Source organism: Micromys minutus (genome assembly GCF_963924665.1).
Source record: "Micromys minutus genome assembly, chromosome: 18".
Classification (NCBI taxonomy): domain Eukaryota; kingdom Metazoa; phylum Chordata; class Mammalia; order Rodentia; family Muridae; genus Micromys; species Micromys minutus.
This window is the reverse complement of record NC_137953.1, coordinates 14,305,419-14,330,236: the sequence shown is the minus strand read 5'-3', so window position 1 is coordinate 14,330,236 and position 24,818 is coordinate 14,305,419. Positions and strand designations below refer to the sequence as shown.

The window sequence follows — 24,818 nt, the reverse complement described above, 5'->3', positions numbered from 1 at the left end:
GCTGCAACTGCCTGGAAGTCCAGCTCCAGGGGTTCCAGTGCCCCTCTGGCTTCCATGGACATTTTTATATACCAGATGCACGCATGCACATGTGCACACAAAAAATAGAAATAAATATTTAAAAAAAAAAACTTTCCTTGGTGAGTCAGTAGCGCATGCCTTTAATCCCAGCACTCAGGAGGCAGAGGCAGGTGTATCTCTGAGTTCAAGGTCATTGTAGTCTACAAAGTGAGTTTCAGGTCAGGCAGGGAGAAACTCTGACTTGGAAATCCAAGTAGATAGATGATAGATAGATAGATAGATAGATAGATAGATAGATAGATAGATAGATAGATAGATGATAGATAAATAGATGATAGATAAATAGATAGATAGATAGATAGATAGATAGATAGATAGATGATTGATAGATAGATAGATAGGCAGGCAGGCAGGCAGGCAGGCAGGCAGACAGACAGACAGATAGATAGATAGGTAGATAGATAGAAAAACCGCTGGCATTCCATTCTGTAAACTTTGATGTTTGATGTTTACAGATTTTAAGCTTCATCTCTTTAGTTTAAGGAGACTCCTGTTCTGACTGGGCTCCCTGTCCCTACACTATGTCATCCAAACTGTCTCCATACACACAGTACAAAGACAAGAATTCTTGTACTATAGCCAGGATCGTATAACTACATGGTTAAGACTTTGCTGGTGGCTTTTAGGCATGCAGTGAAACAAGGTGGATTTTCAGAAAAGGGAATGTCACAGGTTGAGGCAGCTGCTGGTGGGTTAGCTCTAGAGAAAGAAGAAGGGCATCCTGGGTGTGCTGTGAGCTGAGATGCAAAAGGGAGAACTAAATGAACAGGGAACTGCAATCTATAGCTTCAGGAAGCAGAGAGGGAGGAGGAGCTGAAATGCAGGATGGCTCCGAACTAGACACACAGAGGGCAGAGGGGAGGTGCTTACAAAATAGTTGGAAGAGATGCTAAGGTATGACAACCCAAGAGGTCACTGAGAGCCATTAAAATGGCTCAGGGGGTGAAGACACAGCTGCCAAGCCTGATGACCTCAGCTTGATCCCCAGGACCCACGTGGTGGAGGGCAAGCACAGGGCTCCTGGATGCTGTCTTCTGACCTCCACCTGTGTGCCACGTGTGCACACACACACATATACACACAAAATAAAGATCCCAGAAAAGAAAGAGATGAATGGAAGGGGGAGGTCATGTGGGAGATGTTTCCAGGGAACTCGGTGCTGTGTTTGATACAGCCGTAGAGGAGAACGGAAAACCAGTGTGAGCGTGATGCTCTGTCTTCACTAGGGAAGCTTTTGCAATTGCCCCAGTGGTGTTTTGTTCCTCATGGTAGATGGTAGTCGGTTAAACGGTTCAGGAAAAGAGAGCCAGGGCTAGCTGGCTGACCCTTTATCTCAGCAGTGCTCTCAGACTATTGAGTGGCACTGCCCACACTCAGGGAAGACCCCTTGTCCCAGCTGCTCTCTAGAAATGTCCAGTGACCTGCTCGCAAGTGAATTTTACTAGTATAGGCACCTCTCCATCCAAAGTTGACAGCTAAGTTAACTATCATACTATTTGATGTTCAAACCAACCATGGACATAGATGTAAATATTCCCTGCTTCAGAGACCCAGATTTTAAAAATTCTGCATTCCTGAAAGCAAAACTCAAGAAAAATACTTCAAGTACTTATTTCTATCTATCTATCTATCTATCTTTCTTTCTTTCTTTCTTTCTTTCTTTCTTTCTTTCTTTCTTTCTTTCTATCTATCTATCTATCTAGCTAGCTAGCTAGCTTAACTTAAGGTCACCCTTAAGCTCCAGGGTGACCTTAAACCCACATAGACTTCCTTCCCTGCCTCTGCCTCCCCTGAGTTAGGATTAAAGATTTACATGACAATGCCTGGTTTGAATAAGGTTTTTAATTGGAAAAAAATATCCCAAGGGAAAAGTGTGGAAAAATGACAGAGGGGGTAAGAGGAAAGAAACAATACCAACAGAAGGCAGCATTTTGAGATCGACCAGCACTATAGAAGGCTGGTTGTTTCATCTCATGCAACCTTCTGAATATAATTCATCCAAGGATGACAGATTTATCCATCACCTACTCGAGGCCACACCCCATAGGTGAAGGTTCACTGCACAAGTTGACAGCTGAGTAGGGTCCTACGGACAGCACAAAGCGAAAAGGTCCCAGGCGCAAAGCAAGGGCTTGTGGTACAGTTGCTGTCAGAATACCCCACATAGATGTATGGGGCTGGTCTCCACTTCAGTCACCATAATGAGAGGCAGTGCCAAGAGCTTTTGAGGTGCTGAGGATGACATCACAAGCTGGCATATAAACAGAAAGCTTGTGGGAGCCCTGGTCAGTAATGTGTATCCTTGTTAGGTTTTTGGGGTTTTTGGTTTTGTTTTGTTTTGAACAGAGCTGGTTTTAATACCTTGAGGTGTGGAGAAATACTGAACACAACACAAGGGTATATTAGGGTTCTCTAGAGAAACAGATCTGACAGTGTGTGTGTGTGTGTGTGTGTGTGTGTGTGTGTGTGTGTGTGTGTGATTAGATTGCATACACAATACAGTCCAGGGAGTCCTCATACTGGAGAAGCTGAGAACCCTGTAGCTGCTAAGTCCTTGAGACCAGAGTCCTCAGCAGTCCCCGGGTGACATTGGAGCCTGGAGATTTCCTGGAAAGCCACTGATCTTCAGTCTACATGGGAAGGCCAAAGCAGCTGAGTTCTGATGTCTGCGAAGAGTAGCTGAGGTAGATTAACTTGCCTGCATGACAAGGAGGCAAGCAGGCAAAACTCAAAAGCTTTTCTTTCTCTGACTTCCTTTGTATCTGGGTTGTGTGTGAGGGGGGGTAGCAGGAAGGGATGGAGGACTGCTTCATGGTGGGGCAGGGATCTTCCTACTTCATTGAAAACAATCAAGAAATTCCCTCACTGGTATGCTGAAAGACTTACTACCATTAGTTGATTCCAGATCCATTCAAACTGACAACCAAGATAACCATCACAAAGGGTCAGTTCCAGAAGTGGTCAGAGGGTAGAGAGGAAAGAAGAACAAGAGAGACTTACTGCAAACCTGGAACAAAGGGAATGCTATGAGGCTTGGCCCCAGGTGCACTACCTTAGACAGAGAGGGCCAGCCCCTGGCACTGGGCAACAAGGTTGCTGATACCAAGCCACAAGCCTGCTGGGGTCCCTCCTTCTGGTCTATCTTTCTCTGCTTGTGTTACCTGATCTTTGACTCCCTCTGTGGGTTGCAGCAGAAAGCCCATCTCCAAGCATGACCTTAGTGGCTCTGCCTTTTCCTGTTCTCAGGGAAGCAGGTTCAGACTGGTTTCTCAGGTCATGGTCAAGGCACCAGGTTTCATCTGCCTCTTTTGCCACTAGGTAACTACAACTCTTAAAGTTTCTAAGGAGACTAAGGAAGAGGGGCAAGTTGGGCAGCAATAGTGGGATAACCAACCATTTTGTCAAGCATGCTACAGTTTGTAACCCCTCCCAAAGCACTGTCTTCTCTTCCCCTCTTTCTCTTCCTCCTTCTCCTCCTGAGTCTTGTACATAAGCAAACGTCCTGCCATTCACCACAGTAGCTTAGATTGGCCTTTAACTCACTTACAATCCTCCTGCCTGCCACCTACACACATTACATCTTAAGTCAGGGCCATGGGATCTGCAAAACTCACAGAAATCTGCCACAGAGCCACAGTCACATGGGAGGTCAGATGTCTCTGCACAGCTCCTTGGGGTGGGGGTTGGTAGATGCATCAGCATAGTTGGAGGTTCTTCTGTTAATGCTTTTAATCTTGCCAGTTTGGTACATGTATACACTATCTTGTGTGCACTGCCACTAACTTCCCTTATGGCCAGGTCCCAAAGAAACGCAGGACAAATGTCTAATTGCCTATTAAGAAACTTTAATGGCCACTGGCTGCCAGGCACACACAGTACAGTCGGCTCCCCTCAACTCTTCTTGCCTGCACCCTACCCTAAACCTCTCCAGCTCAGGGGCTTCACCTCCCTTCCCCCAGTTTCTGATTTCTATAAAAACTGGTTGTTTTGGCCACACATCCTCTTATTCCTCTTGTTTCTTTTGGCTCTCTCTCTTGATCCCTTCTCCTTTGCTCTCACCCTCTCCTCTCCTTTGTTTTTATAAAGTATTTATTATTGTGATTATTATTATTATTATGTGTGGGAGTCAGAGGAAGCATGCTATACTTTGCCTGTGGAGACCAGAGGACAGTTTCTTAGAGATATTTAGCCTTTACATTGACCCCAGAGATCAAACTCTGGTTGCCAGGACTTTGTGACAAGCATCCTCACCTGCTGAGCCATCTCATTAGCTTGTGTGTCTTCCTCATGTGTGGCAGTTTTGTGCAGGCTGTCCCGCTGCTGCCATGGGTTCACGATTGCAATGGCCATGCCCAGGAGACCACCTTTCACAGTGCTTCTCTCCCTTTTTTACACCCCCCAGCACTGATTGATGATTGATTGCCTTTTCAGACACGTTCTCTCTGTGTAGCCCTGGCTGTCCTGGAACCCGCTCTATAAACCAGGCAGGTCTCAAACTCTCAGAGATCTACCTGCCTCTGCCTTCCAAGTGCTGAGATAAAAGGCATTCGCTACCACCACCTGGCTATTTTTCTTCTTCCTCCAGTGTTTGTAATTTTCACTCACCATATTTACTGGCCCTCGAATGTCTGTGTGTGTGTCTGTGGCAGGGGAGGGGTGATATAGATGTAGGGGGCTGAGCACCCGACACTGTGGGATCACACCTCTTTGGCCATTTGGGAGCCTTCTCATTAATTACCTACTCAAAATGAAGCTTTGCCCACCCAGATGTTTTTCCCATATTCAGTGCTAGTCTACGGGTTGCTGTTTAGGAAGCTGTTTGACACCATGGCCCATAGCACACTCTTGCCTACAGATTGACACCTCCCATGACACCCTTCTTACTCTCAGATGACTGCCCCCACTTTAGATCCTCTCTAAGCAGCCCAAGGCCCCAGAGCACCTTCCTCTTCCCTTCCCCAGACTAGTTCACCATTTTCCTTCTCCTCCTTCTCCTCCTCCTCCTCCCCCAGCTCCTTGATAAATGTCTCTTGCCTAATACGTGGTTTTTACACCTTTATCGTTTCTGACAACATGAGTTCATTGAACACAGACACAGACCTTCTTTGAATCTGACTTCTTTCCGCCAATCACAGCTCTGGGTCTCTGGCAGGTTACTGGCCTGTCCCATTACCAGAGAGTAGGCCTAGTTCTGGAGCTTGCAAACAGCCCGAGGACATTTTGGTTGTCACGGTGCCTATCACAGTACAGCTTATCCTTTGTTTGAGGGAGCGGTTTCAGCTAGCACGGGGATATTTCTGGGTGAATAATTCGGATCCGTTGTTTCATTTCCTTTACTTCTGTCAATGAGCCTTTGAGGTGTGTTATTGTAGGTGTGGGTCAGTGAGGCATTCAGGTGACAGCTGCCAGACAGTTCACACACGGTAAGTGAGTTTTAATTACAGTTGATAAGTTCTGCAGAATAAATAACTTGAAACATCATATAAAAAAGTGGCCTGGAAATGAGGCAGCTCAAGGGAAAAGAAATCCTTAAGTCAGAGAGGGGAAGAGGATCTAGAGGAGGTGAGAGAGCCGAGTATGAAAGAGCTTTTTTCTTTCTTTCTTTTTTAAGATTTATTTTATGTATATGAGTACACTGTAGCTGTCCTCATGCACACCAGGAGAGGGCGTCGGATCCCATTACAGATGGTTGTGAGCCACCATGTGGTTGCTGGGATTTGAACTCAGGACCTCTGGAAGGGCAGTCAGTGCTCCTAATCTCTGAGCCATCTTTCCAGCCCTCAGTTTTACTTTCTTCATCTAGCCTTCTCCTCTCTTTCCTGGATCAGGACACCCTGCCTAGGGACTGGTGCCAACCACAGTGAACTGGGTTTTTTTTATGTCAATCACCAACTAAGACAATCCCTCAAGGTCATGTCCACAGACCAACAAAGTGTGGATCAGTGGTTCTCAACCTGTGGGTCTCGACTCTTTTGGGGGGGGTCAAACACCCTTTCACAGGGCTCACATACAAAATATCCTGCATATCATATATTCATACCATACATCATTAGAGTAGCAAAATTATAGTTATGAAGTAGCAATGTGATCATTTTATGGTTGGGAGCACCACACACAAACTGTATGAAGGGATTGTGTAGCCTTAGGAAATTTGAGGACCACTGGTGTAGATATTCCTCTTAAAGATATCTTCCTGTGGGTTGATATTAAAGGTGATACATGATTGGACAGTGGCGAGGTAGGCTGGGAAAAGGCAAGGAAAACAGAAGAGGAGGAGAGAAAGGAGATTCCAGGAGGAATCAAGATGGAGCTGGAGAAGGATACAGATCCAAGTGGACTTAATTGGCGTTAGGTAGATGTGAAAATTTTTAAGGGATTCTATACGTCTTTTTTATCTCATATAGAAGGGCAGTTGGTATCTTTGTCCATTGGATGTAATTTTATTGTGTAGAGGGTTTGTGGATTGAGAATGTAATGTATAAACCTGCTTGATAAGCTACTGGGCTTTGGAGTCATGTTTGTACAAGGCAGTGGAGGAACAGAACATGCTGGGGCAGTCATATCTACCCAGGACAGAGGCAACAGGGCGGGTGGAGTGAACCACCGGGGAAGGGAACCGTGTAGAGAGTGCAGCTTGCTGACCGAGTGACAGAGTCCATGTGCTCAGCATATATATATATATATATATACATATATATACATATATATATACATGTATATGTATATATATGTATATATATATATATATACAAGATATTATTTTTATGAATATGCTATAGTTCATTCACCTGTTAATAGGTAATGAAATTATTTTTACTTTCAGGCTATTACAGTTAAAGTTTGGGAGAACATTTATACACAAGTCTTCATGCAGTCATGAATTAATGTGAGTAAACATCTAGAAGTGGATTGGTTTCATTCAAATTGTGGATGTAAACCACCAAGCTATTTTCCAAGTTGGTTGGGTTATCTATGTTATCTAGAAGGTTCACAGGTGTACTGGATATTTTGTGTATCAACTTGACAGAGTCACAAGAGAGGAAGGAGCTTTGGTTGAGAAAATTGCTCCATGAGATCCAGATGTAAGACATTTAGTGATCAATGGGGGAGGGCCCAGTCCATTGTGGGTGGTGCCAATCCTGGGTTAGTGGTCCCAAGTTCTATAAGAAAACAGGCTGAACAAGCTACAGGGAGCAAGCATCCCTCCATGGGTTCTACATCAGCTCCTGCCTACAGGTGCCAGCTCTGCTTGAGTTCCTATGCTGACATCCTCCAGTGATGGGCTGTGATCTGAAAGTGTCAGCCAGATAAATCCTTTCCTCCTCAACTTGGTTTTGGGGCATGGTGTTTTGTTGCAGCAATAGGAACTCTAACTGAGAACAGTTATCTTGCCCCCTCCATATCCTCACCAACATTTAGTGTGGCCAATCTTTCCAGTTTCATTTGTTCTAGTAGATACATCATGTCCAGTCATTGAGGGCTAAAGGTCATGATCAGTTTTGGTATGTTTACTTGTCAACCATGTATTAAGTATTCAATTGTTATTATAATATTATCATATATAATACATATAATATATGTACTATATTGCATATTATATATAAATAATATAATATATAGTATATGTGATATATTATTATATAATTAAATACATTATATATTTTAATTATTTCTATGTTATATATTTATATATCATTATATTATATATTTTATATATAAATTTATATATTTATATATTACTTATATTTATAAATTATATATTATAGTTATATTATAATAAGTTATAATATTATAAATATTACATTATATACTATATAATTATAATATAACTTATTATATAAAATAGTTTAAAGAGGTGTGCCATTTTGATATGTTTACTTGCCAACCACATATTAGATAATTTAAAATTAAAACTAATTGAACAACCCTTTTGCAGATGCTGCCTAAGACTATCAGATAAACAATGTTTATATTATGATTCATGACAGTAGCAAAATTATAGTTATGAAGTAGCAACAAAAATAATTTTATGCCTGGGAGTCCCCACAACATGAGGATATTAAAGGGTTGAATCATTAGAGCACCACTGAGCTATAAAATATGCTAGCCAGATTGGCCCTTAGGGAGAGGAAAGGCTTTGTGACTCCCGTGGGCTGTGTTGGCTCTGATGGAAAGTACCAGCTACACAACCACCCTGACCTTCAGTGTGCTTGTGGCTTTCGGTAGAAGAAGGAGGAGTCCGCTTGTCTCGGTAGGAGGTCTCTGTAGGGGAGCATTTTCAGGTTGTAATAATCCTGGAGAAAAAGGCTGCCTTTCCCAGTTCCCCACAAACTGGCCAGGCCTTGGTAGACACTCATGTTTGCACACCCTGCCAGCATTTGCACTGGGACCAAAGGAAGGCTTTGGCCTGCTCAGTTTGCTTTCTTAGGAAAGCTAAGACCACCTTCTCAGGGTGGCAAAACCCAGTGGGCTGGACCCTTCCACACCAATTATCAACCAAGAAAGTTCTCTTTAGACATGCGCACAGGCCAACCTGATGGAGGCAGTTCCTCAGTTGAGGTTTCCTCTTCTTAAGTAATTAGGGTTTGGGTCAAGTTGACAAAAACTAACCAGCACAGCTACCCAAAGAGGAACGCTGCTTAGTAGAAGAGCTCTCCCCTATATGACTCCATGGGTTCTACACATGCATACATGCCCCAGAAGTGAGAGATCGTATGTATGCTAGTGGTCTGGCCTATACGCTAGATGCAGACTTAAAATTGACCCCTTGTCCGTGTCAAACCTGTGCTGCCAGACATACGATCGTAACATCCAGACAATCTAAGTAGAGCTCTGACTTCTCTCTGTCTGTCACTTTCCATATCTCCCCTAGAAGGCAAAATTGTGTTTTCTTTCTTTCTTTGTTTTTAAGATTTATTTATTATGTGAGTACACTGTAGCTGTCTTCAGACACACCAGAAGAGGGCATCAGATCTCATTACAGACGGTTGTGAGCCACCATGTGGTTGCTGGGATTTGAACTCAGGACCTATGGAAGAGCAGTCAGTGCTCTTAACCACCTGAGTCATCTCTCCAGCCCCTCCTGTTTTCTTTTATCTTATGTCAGGAGACATGCTCTCAACATATTGTCAAGCTGGCCTCATAGTCATAGCTGCACTCCTGCTTCTGCTTCCTGGAATTGCATCTGCACACCAACGGAATGGCTGGGATTCTTCTTCTATTTGCTGCCTCCAATTCTCAAGTTGCTATGGACCCCATTCTTGCGCCACGACTCTCTGAGATTTAATGTGTCTTAACTACAGAGAGAATTAAAATAATAGAAAACACAACAACTCTTCCACAAAAAAAAAAAAAAAAAAGTTGCATGGGCAGTCAAGCTGGGTGAGCCAGTTGATGAGGCTCTTTCCAGCAAGCCCGATGACCTCTGTTTGATCCCAGGAGCCACGTGGGAGAAATAGAGAAGCAATTCTTGCAAGGTGATCGATCTCTGGCCTCTGCATGGGAACCATGGTACACACATCTACACACAATAATTAAATAAGAATGTAATATTTTAATGACTTCAAAGAAAAATAGCCATAGAAGCTGAAAACAAACCTCAGGGTTTCAGAGCCTCATTCTTTAACACTTGTCTAGTACAATGCAAGGTTTGGGCTGCTGTGAGTCCACTCCCTTTTCTGGCCACAGAGTCTGGAGAAGGATAGGGACAGACCTGAATGAAATGCACATCCCTTCTACTCTCTCCCACTGGCCACAGTTCAGTCACTTTCCCAACCTAACAGCCAGAAAGGGCACAGTCTGTCTAGGCTCCTGGGCAGAGACGATGGCATAGGGGACCCTCTGCCACAGCACTTCATTGATGTCACAGAACCCAAGTTCCAAATTTGGGGCCACAACACTTTGAAAACCCAAGGTGGAATGTGGGGCTGAAAACCAGGGGTTTGCTCAAAGTCTTGTGAACTGGGTGCATTGTTTAGTTTTCTCATTGATGGGACAAAATGCTGGACAAAACAAGTCCAGGAGGAAACAGATTTGTTGTGGCTCACAGTTCGAAGGTATAGCTCATCGCAGCGGAGATCTCATCTCGTGCACCACTAGGAAGCAGAGAGAAATGAATCATAGAGCTCAGCCAACTTTCCTCTTTTTATTCATCCCAGGACCCCAGGCCAGTGGTGGTGGAGTGAGTCTACTATGTCATTTAACCTAATCTAGCACCCTGCCCCCAACACACACACCCAGAGTCTTGGGAGATTTAGAACTTATCAAGCTGACAATATTAACTGCTTTGGGCTGTGTACAGCTGGGCACGTGCCTTCTTCAACCAAAAAGGCAGATGTGATGTTTATCCTCTACAATGAACAGACTAGCTGTGGACTAGGAGAATTTAATCTATCTCATAGCTCAGAGTCGATAACTCATCCCTAAAAATGGTGGGAAAGGAGGCACGCTGTTCTGGATTGTTTTATGTCAATGTGACACCAAGCTAAAGTCACCTCAGAGGAGGTTAACCTCACTTAAGAAAATGCCTCTATAAGATGGGGCTATATTTTCTTAATTAGCGATTGATGGGAGAAGGCCCAGCCAAATGTGGGTGGTGCCATCCCTGGGCTGGTGGTCCTGGGTTCTATAAGCAGGGTCTGCAAGCCATTTGGAGCAAGCCAGTAAGCAGAGTTCTTCTATGTCCCCTGCATTGGCTCCTGCCTTCAGCTTCCAGCCCTGACTTCCTCTGAAGTGTATGACGTGGAAGTATAAGTCTAATAAACCCTTTCCTTCCAAACTTGCTTCTCTGGTCATGGTGCTTCATTGCAGCAATAGAAACCCTAACACATCCTGTAGGAATCCCAAGTACTGAGTACAAGCCAAATAGCTGAGACGTGCTGTGCCCCACCTCTTCCTCTCAGTCCCAGACTGCTAGTGACCATATTTGAAGACCCTTGGTAGGATTCTTCTTTGGGGAAAGCAAGCAGATTGGAGAAAGTGAGGTGGCTCAGTTCTTCTTTGCTCTCCACCCACTCTCAGACAACTAACTGCCAAAGAGTTGTTTGGCGTTTCACGTTTATGATTCTATGAACAGAGAACCAAGATGCTCTTAAAAAAAATTTAAAACAAATATCTAACAGGAGAAACAAAAGCCAAAAATAAGCAAATAGGAAATGATCACAAGTGGTCCCAACGCTTACGAGTCAGGACTCTTTGAAAGGGTGGTTCCCAGGAATCCAAGATAACTCAGTAAATTCAAGGTCACATAGCAAACTCACACAGCCAAGGTACAGAGTGATACCTCGTCTCACAAAACCAAAACAGAGCAAACAAACAAGCCCCCGTAGAGGGGAAACTCAGTCCAAGAGAGTGCAAAGATAAAAGATACTCTATAATTAACATTTTCAGGGTGATCACTCAAAAAGAACAGAAAGGGCATGTCCCAGGTGTACTAGCACACAGAAAGTAGAAACAGAAGGATCAGAAGTGCAAGGTTGTGTACACAGCGAGTTGGAGGTCAGCCTGGGACACAGGAGAGCCATATCACCTTAAAGGGCAGCCATCAAAATTGCACCAGCTTCCCAACAGAAACAGCGGCAGATCAGTGGTGTTAATTTTTTGGTTGCTAGGGAGGGGAATGATTCTATACTTGGTAGTAACAATATAATTCAGACAAGAGAGGAGCTTTAGCTAACTTGTAAACGGTTCAAGAAAAAAAATTATGTGTATATAATCTAGAGCAAAGATGTGTTTCCTACCTGCTTGTGGGCTCAGGTAAAGAGTACACACAAGCTGTGATAGGGAAATTAGGGCAAAACTTTAATCATTAGTTCTTCTTTTTAAAAAGTCAGGAAAGATAAAACCGATTTTTGTTTGTATGTTTTTCAAGATAGAGACTTTGTATCCCTGGCTGTCCAGGAATTTGCTCTGTTGACCAGGCTGGCCTTAAGCCTGGAGATCCACCTGTCTCTAGCCTCTGACTCCCAAATGCTGGGACCAAAGCCTTGGGCCACTAGGTCTGAACTTCTTCAGAGTTTGATTCTGTGCTGGCTTCCTGAGGGGCCTCTCAGCCTCTGTGGAAGCAGTCATGGTTCCTGTACACAAGGAAATGAAAGAAGTAAGTACATCCAAAGGGATAAAGAAAAAGGGGATCCTTTAAAATGGAGCAGGGACAAAAAAAATCCTACAGAATACAGAAGGATCCTGGGTAACATCAATGCAGCCTGGCCCAGTCTGGAACAAAGAGGCTAAAGACAAAAGGGTTATTTCTGACACAGGGTAGGAACTGTAGCATTTGAAATACTTTTATAGTGTTGGGAGTTTGGGGATGAGTAAGTGAATAACCACAGAAAATGAAAAAAAAAGAACAAACTATAAGTTAATAATTTTGTTTTTGTTTTGTGAGACAGGGTTTCTCTGTGTGGCCTTGGCTACCCTGGAACTTGTTCTGTAGACTAGGTTGGACTTGCACATCTGCCTGCCTCTGCCTCCCAGGTGGTAGGATTAAGGGTGTGAGCCACCAAGCCAGACCGTGAGTTAATTATTAACTCCAGAGGAAACGGATACTTACACTAGAAAGAAAATATAAATTTTGTGGTTCAACCATTAATAAGATTTATATAATGTAATATTGAGATTGAAGGGAGGGAAATGGTGTAAGTAAGAAAGAAGATAGGAAAAATGGCAAAAAAAAAGGAATTTTTTTAAATGGAAAAAATCAAAAAAGCAATAGAAAAATAGTCTTTTGAAAATATAGAGGTAGATTAAAAACCACCAAAAATAGGAATGAGGAGCTCAGAAAATAAAATGTTTGCAGTTAAAGACAGAAGACTTGAGTTCAGTCCCCAGCACCAGTAATTCCAGAGGCAGGAGGATCCCTGTGACTTGTTACTAGTCTAGCTCAGTCCGTGAGCTCCTGGCACAGTGAGAGACTCTGTCTCAACAGAGATCTTAGTGAGTGACGGAGAAACACTCCAACATCGACCTCTGACCTACACACACACACACACACACACACACACACACACACATACATGCCACACACACACACCACACACACACACCACATACACACACACACCACACACACACACACCACACACACACACACATACCACATATACACATACATACCACATACACACACACCACATACACACACACAAACACCACACACACCACACACACACATGCCACACACACACACCACATACACACACACACACCACACACACAGACACAAACACCACACACCACACACACACACACACACACACACACACACATACACACACACACACACACACACACACACACACACACGGAAGCAAGCAAGAAAGTGGGGAAATGAGGTAGGTAGACAAGCTGGCTGGTTAGATTGAAGGGAGTAGTTTCTGAGAAAAGAGGGCTAGCGGGATAAGTATGTATGTATAATAGGGTTTGTCTTGGGGAGTTCGGCTGAAATGTGCCAGTTGGTGCCTCTCTCAGCACTACCTTCACTCTCAGAATTGTCCCAGTTGGAATGAAATGTTGACGTGCTTCCTGCCTTTGTTAATTGTGCGCTACCTCTGTGAGGGTAAAGGAAAAGAATTGTTGGACTCTAAATAGAGTCACCCTGTTTCATCGAGCTCAGTCTGGTGTTTTCTTTCTCTCTTTTGCCCCACAGTTTTCATGACCCCTCATGTTGAGACCAGGTCTCATTTTGTAGCCCAAGTGTTCCTCCCAACGTAGCTTCCCCAGTGCTGGGGCTGCAGATGTGGGTTGGCACACCCTTAAACTTAGTTCAATTAATACAAGTAATGTGTCAGAAACACTAGTGATGTCTGCCTCTGAACATTGCTTTTTTACTCTCTCACTTCATCCTCTCTCTCTCTCTCTCCTTTTTTAACACTGTGTTTCTCTGTGTTTCTCTTGGTTGTCCTGAACTCACTCTGTAGACCAGGCTGGCTGGGCTGAGATCTGACTGCCTGTGCCTCCAAGTGCTGAGTTTAAAGACCTGCACCATCATTGCCTGGCTTTCTCATTTAACTTTTTCAGCAACTAGAGTAGACATTCTGCCTCATTTTGTGGGTGGTACAAATGAGGTCAAGGCAGAGCTCCACAGCTTCAAAATGGTTATTCTCCCTTTCAGCAGGCCACGGGGTGTATAAACTCTGTCTGGTTAATTCTGCTGTGTGGTTTTTTTCCAAGTCCTTTATAAGAAAGGTTTAATAAATCAAGAAAAGATAAAGGACAAAAATGACAAAAAATTTGAATCCCAGTATTGTTTAAACCATTGATACAATTGCATTTTAGGGAATGCTTTTTACTTTTGTGTGTGTGTGTGTGTGTGTGTTTTTGTGTGTGTGTTTTTTTTTTTGTGCGTGTGTGTGTGTGTGTGTGTGTGTGTATTATCTGGAGGCCAGAGTCTAACTGAGGGTGTTTTCCTTTATCTTTCTTTATTTTATTATTTCTTACTGTTGTTTTTATGTTTTTTCAGCAGACTCTCACTATATAGTCCTGGCTTACCTGAAACTCACTATGTATAAGATCAGACAGACCTTAACCCTATAGAGATCCACCTGCTTCTGCCTCCCAAATACTAGAATTACAAGTGTGTGCCAACATGTCTGGCTTTATATTTTGAGATCAGGTCTGTCCCTGGGCCTGGAGCTCACTAATTGAATAGACTGGCTGTTTGTAGCTCAAGGCCTCCACCCGTCTCCACCTTCAGCATCAGAATCGCAGGTACATACTTTTTACGTGGATTCTGGGGCTCCAAACTCAGGTTCTTGTGCCTGTGCAGCAAACACTTTACCCACTGAGCCCCCTCCCCAGCCCTTTTCTAATACAAATCTAAAATTAGAAGCACCATGTAAAAGTATGAGTTATCTACTCTTTTGTTTTTTTTTTTTATTCTTTACTAAATATTTTTTGGACAAAATAATTATTTACTAAATAATTATTTACTAAATAATTTACAAAATAATTATTTACTAAATAATTATTTTGGACAGAAGTTTATGTCTGTAACCATTTGACTATCTTTCCCTTTTACTAGCTGAGTAATACTAAATCATCTGTGTTATTTTATTTGATTAGTTCTCATGTTCTGTTAGTTGTTTTGTTTTTTAATTGCTGTGACAAAAGCAACTCAAGACAGAAGGGCAGAAGGGTGTTTTGTTTTGATTTTGTGTGTGTGTGTGTGTGTGTGTGTGGCTCACAGTTGGAGGAGGTACAGTCTATCATGGTGGGGAAAACATGGGGGCAGAAGCTTGAGGTGGCGGCTTACCTTATGTCCACAGCCAGGAAGCAGAGTGATGGATGCTGGTACTCAAGTGGCTATTGCTGTTCCTCCTCCTCCTCTTTCTCCTCCTTCATCTTTTCCTGCGTATTCCATTCAAAACTCCAGCCCACAGAATGGAAACACAGTCAAGTTGTTTTTTTTTTTTTTTTTCCCAGTTAAACCTCTTTGGAATCTCCCTTACAGCTATACTCACTACTATGGTTTCTAGGTGATTCCAGACTTAGTAATGAAGACTAACCATCACCTGTGCGTTTTTCTTTCTACTAACTCTACCCTTAAGGCAAAATGTTATACACATTTTCGCATCTGTGTCCAATAATTTCCTCAAGATAAATTCCCTGAAGAAAGCTTCCTGCACCAAAGGTCACATGTGTGTGGGGATCTTCTAACTCACATCATAGATTACCCTCCTGGATAGGTGTTCGGATCTACCAATAGAGGACATGTGTCCATATACCACCCTTATCCAGCATGTCTACTTTCACTGCTGTGTCTGTCTTTCCCTAAGCGTTAAACCATGAGGGAACAAGGGAAAGGGTTGGGAATTGAGGCAATGGAAACAAACAAGTGAAGTCAAAATTGTTTTTTAATTCCACGCCCCCTTCTTTTCTAGCCTCTCTCGTGATTTAATTTTCTATGCTTAAACTCTGGCCTGTCTGGCTCCATCCCCAGCTCATCCTCCCAACTTTCCCTACCTGTTCTTTTTCTGTTATCGACTCTGTGTATTCACAGAGTCTATCATTACTAAAATGCATTCCTCCAAGGCAAGGCGTATCATTTATGTGTTTAGACTTGAATAGCAATGCCACCATATAATAGTGCTATACCATGAAACCAAGGATGCTGAAATTACAGAGCCAAGCCTGTTAGCACGAACTGTTTAATACAGTTTCCACATGGTCTGCTGCCCTGGAAACCAAACCACACTGAAGCGAATAAGACAGAAGAGTGACACTGTATCCTCCTGACACCCTGCTCCTGGGCTTGTTCCCTCATAGCTCCTTCACTAGCTGGACACTGAGATGCCTTTGTTGACTACATTTTAAAGGGGTACTATTCTTTGTCTACATTTTATGATACATTCTTTGTTTCCCAATAGCTCATTTGCTCCCGGATTGAGGGTCACACGCTCTTCCTAAAAATTTCACCCTGGCTTAGGGTTCTTCTTGCTGTTGCTTGCTGGCTAACATTTCTCCTGAAATTCCTGCTTGTTCAAAGGCTCATGGAAGCCTTGTTCAGTTCATGAATCCAACTGTAACCTCCCTGAAGACTAGCACAGTTATTTAAATAAAGAGTATAATCCCGCTAGAGTTAAATAAACACGGAACCAGGCTTGCCTGTCAAACTAACTTATTTTATATATGAGCTCCTCTGGCTGGCTAAAACACACAGACCTTTGTACCTGGACTTACCCACACCTAACAACTTTTGTCCAGAGAACTCAGGGTTTCATTGTCTAATTTTTAACCCCCCTAGGACACTAGGCACAACTGGATCACATACTAACATTCTTTTTGGACAAACCTCTTCCAACACATATGCGTGAAAACCACATTCTAAAGCAAAGGTAGAAAGAAAAATCTGTTTTCGGAGTTTCACCTCAAGCACCTTAAGCCAGCTGTGCCCAAAACAAACAAACAAACGAACAACCCCAAAACATGCACAGTTCACAGGGACTGGACCTACAACACAGTCTCCGATTTTTGCAGATCTTGATGATCTGGGTGGGTGTGGTGGTGCACGGCTTTAATCCCAGCATTTTCATGCCAGACAAGGCAATCTCTTGAGTTCTGAGGCCAGCTTGGTCTACAAAGTGGTTCCAGGCGGCCCGGACTACGTAATAAGGCAGTGTCTCAAAACAAAACAAATCCCACAAACAGAACCGAACATCTCTCGCAGCCTTTTATTTTCACGCTCGGCACAAGCGTGCACAATGTCGCAGGGTCCAACGTCCAATCCTGAGACTGAAATCGGTGACCAAACCCGAGCGCAGAAGAGGGCCGGGACCGCGAGAGCACAGTAACTCAGGAGGCGTGCCCAGCCCAGCCTTTGGCAGCCCCTCTGTCCCCTTGCACCCTGCGGCTTCTAACCCCGCCCCTCCCGAGACCCCGCCCCGATGCCGACGTCAGTTGTTATGTCTTGACTGAGGCCGCGGCTGCAGCGGGTCCAGTTCTCCGGGGGCGACGGCCGCGGCCTGCGGAGGCGGCAGGGACGGTGGCCGCGGTTGGCGCCGCGCGGCTACGCAGCTGACAGGAAGCCGCCCGGGAGAGCCGCGTAGGGGCCTAGCGTTATTTGCTTCTCGCGTTTTTTTTTTCTCCTTCCTCCCTTCACGACTGTCGTCTCGCGCTCCTCCTCAGCGGGAGCCGCCGCGACGCCCCCTCGCGGGCCGCGGGCCTAAGAGGCGCCGCCCGCGGGAACCTGGAGCCGCCACCGGGCCTGGGCGGCCGCCGTGGCCTAAAGCCTGGGCGTTCGGCGCGGCGCTGCGGCGACCGCTCCGACCCGCGCTGGGCGCGCCGGGCCCCGGGCCTGCCCCGGCCGAATACCGCGCCCTCCGGACTGCGGCCACGCAGTCCGGCCCCAACCGCCCTCCGCTGGCCCGCAGTCTGTCGGAGCTGCCTCCGGGGTCACCCCTGGTGGGCTCTTGCCCCCTTCCAGCCGTCCGCTGCTCGATGGGTGGGGTGCTTTTGAACGTCCCTCCTCCCGTCCTCAGCTCTTGACCGCAAGGCCGGAGCCGGCGCCCTCGTCCGCTCGCACGGCCGCGATCCACCTGCCTCCCCGCGGGGATGGCTCGCCGGTGACCGCCACGGCCGCGCGCGCCCTCTCTGCCTTCGCTGCCCTCGCCCAGGCTGCGCTCCGTCGCCCCGCGCTCGACCCCCTCCCCTTGTCCACGGCGTCCCGGCTCCCGGCGACGCCAAGAGGGCGAAGATGTGGCTGAAGCTGTTTTTCTTGCTCCTGTATTTCCTGATCCTGTTCGTCCTGGCCAGGTTTTTTGAGGCCATTGTGTGGTACGAGACTGGCATCTTTGCTACTCAGCTGGTGGATCCGGTGGCATTGAGCTTCAAGAAGCTGAAGACCATTCTGGAGTGTCGAGGGCTGGGCTACTCTGGACTGCCTGAGAAGAAAGATGTTCGGGAGCTGGTGGAGAAGTCAGGCAAGTGTTGGGTTCCTGGAGGTCGCCTTCACTGTCCTCGCTCTCCCTCCACCCCACCCCACCCCCCGGAACGAGGCGGTCCGGGGAATAGCTTTGCAGGCTACTCCAGGGAGCTACCCAGGTCGTCTTTGTCCACGTTTTAAAAATGAATGTGTAAATCTCGGCTTTGAAAAGGAAACTGTAAGGTGTGTCGGTGTGTTCCAAAGGCTCTTTGGAAATGGCAGTTTGAAAGTGTAGCTTTAAAAAAAAAAATCATTGAATTGAATCATTTGTCCCAGAATTCAGGAACGTCAGTTGAAATTGATTTATAGGAAAAGGAAAAAACTCCAAAACATAGCCTGTAAATAGCAGCATCTGCCCATAGTGAAAACAAACTACCGGGATGGTAAAACATCATTAAAATAATAACAAAAGGCACGTGGACCTAAGATTTACGTGTAAATTACGCGTTTAATTATAGACAAGGTGTACACTGCAATATTTTCTTTCTATACTTTTAAATTTACTGAACATTTTTTGTGCTTGTCGGCCTTGTTTGGAGTTCATATTTTCTTGTAGGATTATAATTTTTATTTTTGAATCTTGAATGTACACCTCTCTTGTCATGTGTCACAGGCATCTGTGAGAAGAAGGACTTGCAATAGTGCTGAAAGGGTATTTATGTAGCCATTGATTTGGGGTAGGTTGGGTGGGGAAATACAGTTAACTTTAAAGTGTCTTCTTGTTTAGACAGTCTTCCTGAAAAAGGAATGTAAATTGAGAAAGGCATTCTGAGTCGGTGTAGGAAGCATTTGAAACTGATGGTTATCTTGTTTTGTCCTTTCAAGTATGTCAGCAGGGCCTTTTACAGGATCTTTCTTTCCTTATGTATTACTATCTAGACAAATAGAGTGATAGGCAAGATTACAACATAAAGCAGTCTAACACTTGTTAGTTATAGCATAAAGGTTACAGAATTCATCTCACAGTGGGGTAGAAGGAAGGAATCCTTGCATAAGGGATACACTTTTCAACTGTGAATTATTATTGCTTTTGATTGCTGTTGGTTTGTGCTGACATTGGTCGTTGGGGGAGGGAAGTGGATTAGCTATCTCATACAGTTATTTGATCACACAGCTTTTCCCCTTTGAACTGTATGTTAGATATTTTGCTGCCATTTGAGCCTAAAATTGTTGTCATATGGAATGCACAAGGAATCCACATATAGCCTAAAGAATGTACAACCAAAGTCTGATTCAGATCACACATTTTACAGCATAACAACCAAAACCAGTCTTGGTATGACAATTTCACTTAAAACCTAAATGTTTGCTGTAGATGGGTTTGCTGTTTGGAATGGAACTCAAGTATCACTATGTAATATTTAAGGCAAAGGTTAGATAATGTGATGTGGATGGTTTGGTTTTTTTATATTTGATTATACAAGATCTAAGTTTACAGTGTAAACTTGTGTATGAATATAGGGTTTGTTATTCTGATAGGTAACACTCTATCTCTCCCATTCACATAAAAACCTTGTTGCCATTTAAACAGGCTGATGGCAAATTCTATGAACCCTCTTCTAAATCTTTTGAGTCACAACACATAAACCAAGCTTTGAAAAATCATGTGGGGGCTGGAGAGATGGCTAAGCAGTTAAGAGCACTGCTGCTCTTCCAGAGATCCTGAGTTCAAATCCCAGCAACCACATGATGGCTCACAACTGTCTATAATGAGATCTGATGCCCTCTTCTAGTATGTCTGAAGACAGCTACAGTGTACTTATATAGTATAAATAAATCATTAAAAAATTATGTGAACCCTGCACAAGCTTTATGTAAAATTAAATGATTACTAGTTTGAGGGGATTTACTAACAAGCTATATGATGACCCCCCATTAGAATACATGCTTTACTATAAGAGATGAATTATTGTCTTTTTTTCATTTTTTGCTGATGTATGAATCTTGTATCCAGGAGCTATTCTATTTTGTAGAATGAAAAATATAATAGTGTATTTATTCATGATATAAAGTGGAATTAATCATTGAAGTTGGGAACATGGGATTTTTGAAAGCTTCACAGGGTTTTTATTTCTTCCTTTAGGTGACTTGATGGAAGGTGAACTCTATTCTGCTCTCAAGGAAGAAGAGGCATCTGAGTCTGTCTCTAGTACCAATTTCAGTGGTGAAATGCATTTCTATGAGCTCGTGGAAGACACAAAAGATGGCATCTGGCTGGTTCAGGTAGAAAGGATGATAATACTTGAGAACCTTCTTTATATCAAAATAGTATTTACCACCGAGTAACTCTTCTGTTGAATCATTCTTCCTAGAAAAACTCAGTTCCCATAGGGTTTTTCAAACCACTGATAATGAAAATTAGGTCAGGAGATGGCAGCTCAGTTGGTAGAGTATGACTATACATGAAATCTTGCCTAAACCAGGTTGTGGTACACATCAAAAATCCCAGCACTTAGGAGGCAGAAGCAGGGGCTCAGAGGTTCAAGGTCTTCCTCAGCTGCATAACGAGTTCAAAACCAGCCTAGGTAGGATACATGAGGCCCTGTCTTTTAAATAAATAAATAAAAACTAAAGAATAGAAAAGGAAGATTGAGGGAGGAGGATTGTCTTGAGAATCAGCAGATAGAAATGTCTAGAAACATACACATTCCTTTTATTTAACAGTGTGCACTATTTTGCTTTTTTAACTCTGATTGGTCCACGTAGTAAGAACACTAAAAGTAAAGAAGTCTCTGCATTATCGAAGCAGCCAGCCTTGAGTGGCGGCTGTGCTAACTGCTATAGAAACAACTCAGCAAAGTAGTCAGCTTAGCTGTACTGAGGGACCTGTGGAACATACTTTTTCTTTTTTCTTTTGCTTATGGTGATTAGATTTTATGATATCAAAACTGTGAGATTTAATTAGTATATTAGGAATTTCAAGCTGTAAAGGTCCTTAAAGATTATCTTTAATGATTTTCATGGTGTGGTTTATGGTAAGTGGATACACATTAACATTAATATAACCATGTATATTGGAATAATTTTGGTATATTGAGCATGTAATATAGTTCCTAAATATTACTTAGGGAAAGGCAAGGTTTAGTTTTTAAAATCTATATTCACTTGCAGTAATGTAACAAGTAAACTTGAAGTCTGAATGTGGCCAAATTTAAAAATGTAGTGTGTGGATGGCTGAGACTCAGAAGTCCTGTCAGACTGTTGCTGAAGCCCTAAGGTGAGAAGTAGGTTGTTGAAGTCCTGGGACTGCTCAGCAGTATTTCTCTAGGATCAGAACCGAGGCCTTCCGGTTCTTTCTCCTCTCAGACTGAGTTCTGTGTAGTCATTGACCATTTCCTCCGCCCTCCCATTTCCTCAGTGCTTTTGACCTTCCACTTCACTCTTGACCAGGTTCGACTTAGGGTTTGAAAATTAAAATAAAAGCTTCACATTACTTTATGAAAACAAAGGCTACACATATCATTTAAAGAGGATGGAATGATGCTGTCATCTACAGTGCTGAAAGAGTGAGCTTTCGTAATTCTGTGGAGATTTCATTGAATACCCTGGCCTTCCCTTTTTTTGCCTTTTTTTTTTTAAGCCTTTTCTTTTAGAGTATTTGCCTGGCATGCATGAAGCAAGCCCTCGATGTGATTTCAGTCATTTCTCTAAAGCTTTACAAAATTGTTATTCTATTTCTTGCTCCTACTTATTTCTAATCTGGCCAAGGAAGATTTATTGGTTTTGATACTTTTAGATTTATTGACAGGATAGAATTGAATAGTCAGTCCCATTGCTGTGGCCTAAATGTTTATTGTTCACATGAATGGTTTTCTCTAAGTGGATGGTGGAAAAGGCAATAGGTATGGCTCAAATGCAGAAGAACCATGTCAAAGGCCTGGGAATTGCTTGGAAATACTGGATCCTGCCTGTAAATGCTAGGTATATCTAATTGACTAGTTAGCCATATGTGCTTCACTTTTAAGTTATCTTTTTTATGTATATCGAGTTTTGCCTCATGTCTGTCTGTGTGTGTACTGTGTGCTCACCTGGTGCCCACAGAGACAAGAAAATGGTGCGAGATCTCCTAGAACTAGACTTACAGATGGTTGTTAACTGCCATGTGGGTACTGAGAATCAAAAACAGATCCTCTGGAAGAGCAGCCAGTATTCTTTATTCCTGAGCCATCTTTCCAGCCCCAGTTACCTATTTTCTTGATGTCTCACTAAAGATATGTATGGAATAAATCCTTAATATGTGATAAAATTAACTCATTTATTTAGCATAAATAACTATGCCAGGCCTTGTTCTAGGAGCTAGGGCTATATGATCAGTCAGCTCACTCTAGTTGTGAGAGTCAGACACCATATAAATTTATATTTAATATAATAACAATCAGTTGGAAGTTCTGAGAAAAAGAAGCAGACTAAAGAGGGAACTTTGTTACAAAGTGGCCACTAAACAAAGTTAGTAATAAGTAATGGTGTAAATGTTAACATATAGCCACTATGGATTTTAGTCTCTCCACTACTTTCTCCCAAAGTATTTTAAAAGTCGTTTATTAACAGTTGAAAAGTACTTCCTAAGAAAAACAGAATGTGTTTATATGGGAAACAGTACAATAGGGCTCACTTAGTTTTTCCAGTAATGTGCAATGTTTGCACTGATTTCCAGTGTATGGCTTGTGTTCTTTGTGGCCAGTTACTTAGATCTGTCAAAATGGCTAATCTGGTCAGCAAGAACAATGTCTATTAAGATAGTTGAGAAAAATAAGCCTGAGACCCTGCTTTTCGTACTGTGAGCTAACCAGACCAGGTAAACTCATTTGACCAGGTATCTCTTTTTAAGCTTCATAGTTATATTTGGGTTTCGGTTTGTTTAGTTAGTTTCTAAAATTATACTTTAGAAACTTTAAATATTTGCTGTAAACAGAAGGGGAGTGTTCTCTTGGCTGTCATTCTTCAGCCAGACTACAGTAGTCTGTCTCTCAAGAATACAGTTCTGTACAGTTGGACTGCTGGGTCTCTTCTTCTGTTTTGTTTTCTGTTGTTTGCTTAGAGGCAGGGTCTCACTGTGTACCCTCTTCCTGCTCATCTTTCTGACTGCCGAGACAGCAGGTGTCAGCCTTCATGCCATTCTGCTCTAAGGGTATGTTGAAAGGAGCTAACTAGTTTGCTTGCTCTTTTCTAATTTTTAAAGTGTCTGTGAGGAGAATTTTCAAACACTGTACTGCATACAATTTGGCCATTTCTGTCTTCAGCTTGTCAAACTTGACCCCATGTGTTTCCTGTGTGCTTGAGCATGTGTGATGACCAGAACTGTAGGAGTTATCTTCCCTATTGCTGTGACAAAGGAGGGTTTATTTTGGCTTCCTGTTTGGAAGGAAAATTGTGCAGCAATAGTGTAGGTGGCTAGTTACACCTCATCCATGTCAGTCAAGAGAGATGAATGCGGTGTTCCACTCACCTTCTCCTTTATAAAACACATCATCATCATCTTCTTCTTCATCTTTATTCTTCTGTGTGTGCATGGATAATGTGTGTGGAAGGGGTGTGCCTGCTGTGGTACATATGTGACAGCCAAAGAACAACCTTGTAGAGTTGATTTTCTCCTACCTTCATGTGGATTCTAGGGATCAAACTCAGGTCAGGAGTCTTGTCAGACAAGTGCTTTTACCCACCAACCTAGCTCATCCTCTTCCTTCCTCAATTTTTAAAAATTACATCTACTTTTTTTGTGGTGAGAAGTACTTGTGGAGATCAGAGGACAGCTTGTAGTAGTTGGTTCTCTCCACCAACCAGTGCAAGAACTAATTTTTTTTTTAAAGGTAACAAAATCCATATGACATCTTTACCAATAATATACACCATGTATTTCACACAGAACCAAGTCCTTTCTTTGTGATACAGTTGTAACACAGAATTACAATGTTGTACTTCCTCCCTAGCTTATACTCCTGCCTCTCATTAGCCATTTGTTTCCCAATTTTGTGGATCTTTGACTCTGCTCCCACCAGTCTCCTTGGCACCAAAAGTCAGGGATTATTTTGTTTCAAAAGATTGCTGGTGGGCCAGAGACTGACTGCTCTTCCACAGGTCCTGAGTTCAAATCCCAGTAACATAGTGGCTCACAACCATCTGTAATAAGATCTGATGCCCTCTTCTGGTGTGTCTGAGGACAGCTACAGTGTACTTATATATAATAAATAAATAATTCTTACAAAAAAAAAAGACAATTGGCAAAGTGGATAGGCTTTTGAAATGGAAAAGTTGCATAGAGTACAACTTTTTCTTTTGGATTTGTCCTTTTAATGTTTTTTTTTTTTAATTTATTTGTTTT

General features: G+C 43.1%; 1 protein-coding gene across 2 annotated transcripts in view; it reads left to right on the top strand.

Moving 5' to 3' along the window:
- Positions 1 to 18,271: 18,271 nt before the first annotated feature.
- LOC308432512 (charged multivesicular body protein 3) overlaps positions 18,272 to 24,818 on the top strand; it is a gene marked incomplete at its 5' end in the record, with an annotated part of 78,860 nt that continues 72,313 nt past the window's right edge. For both annotated transcript variants that reach the window (XM_080932286.1, XM_080932284.1), the window contains 2 exons: positions 18,272 to 18,497; positions 20,583 to 20,722. In XM_080932286.1, the coding sequence (XP_080788412.1) occupies positions 18,272 to 18,497; positions 20,583 to 20,722 (366 nt within the window). The remainder of the gene's footprint in view (positions 18,498 to 20,582; positions 20,723 to 24,818) is intronic.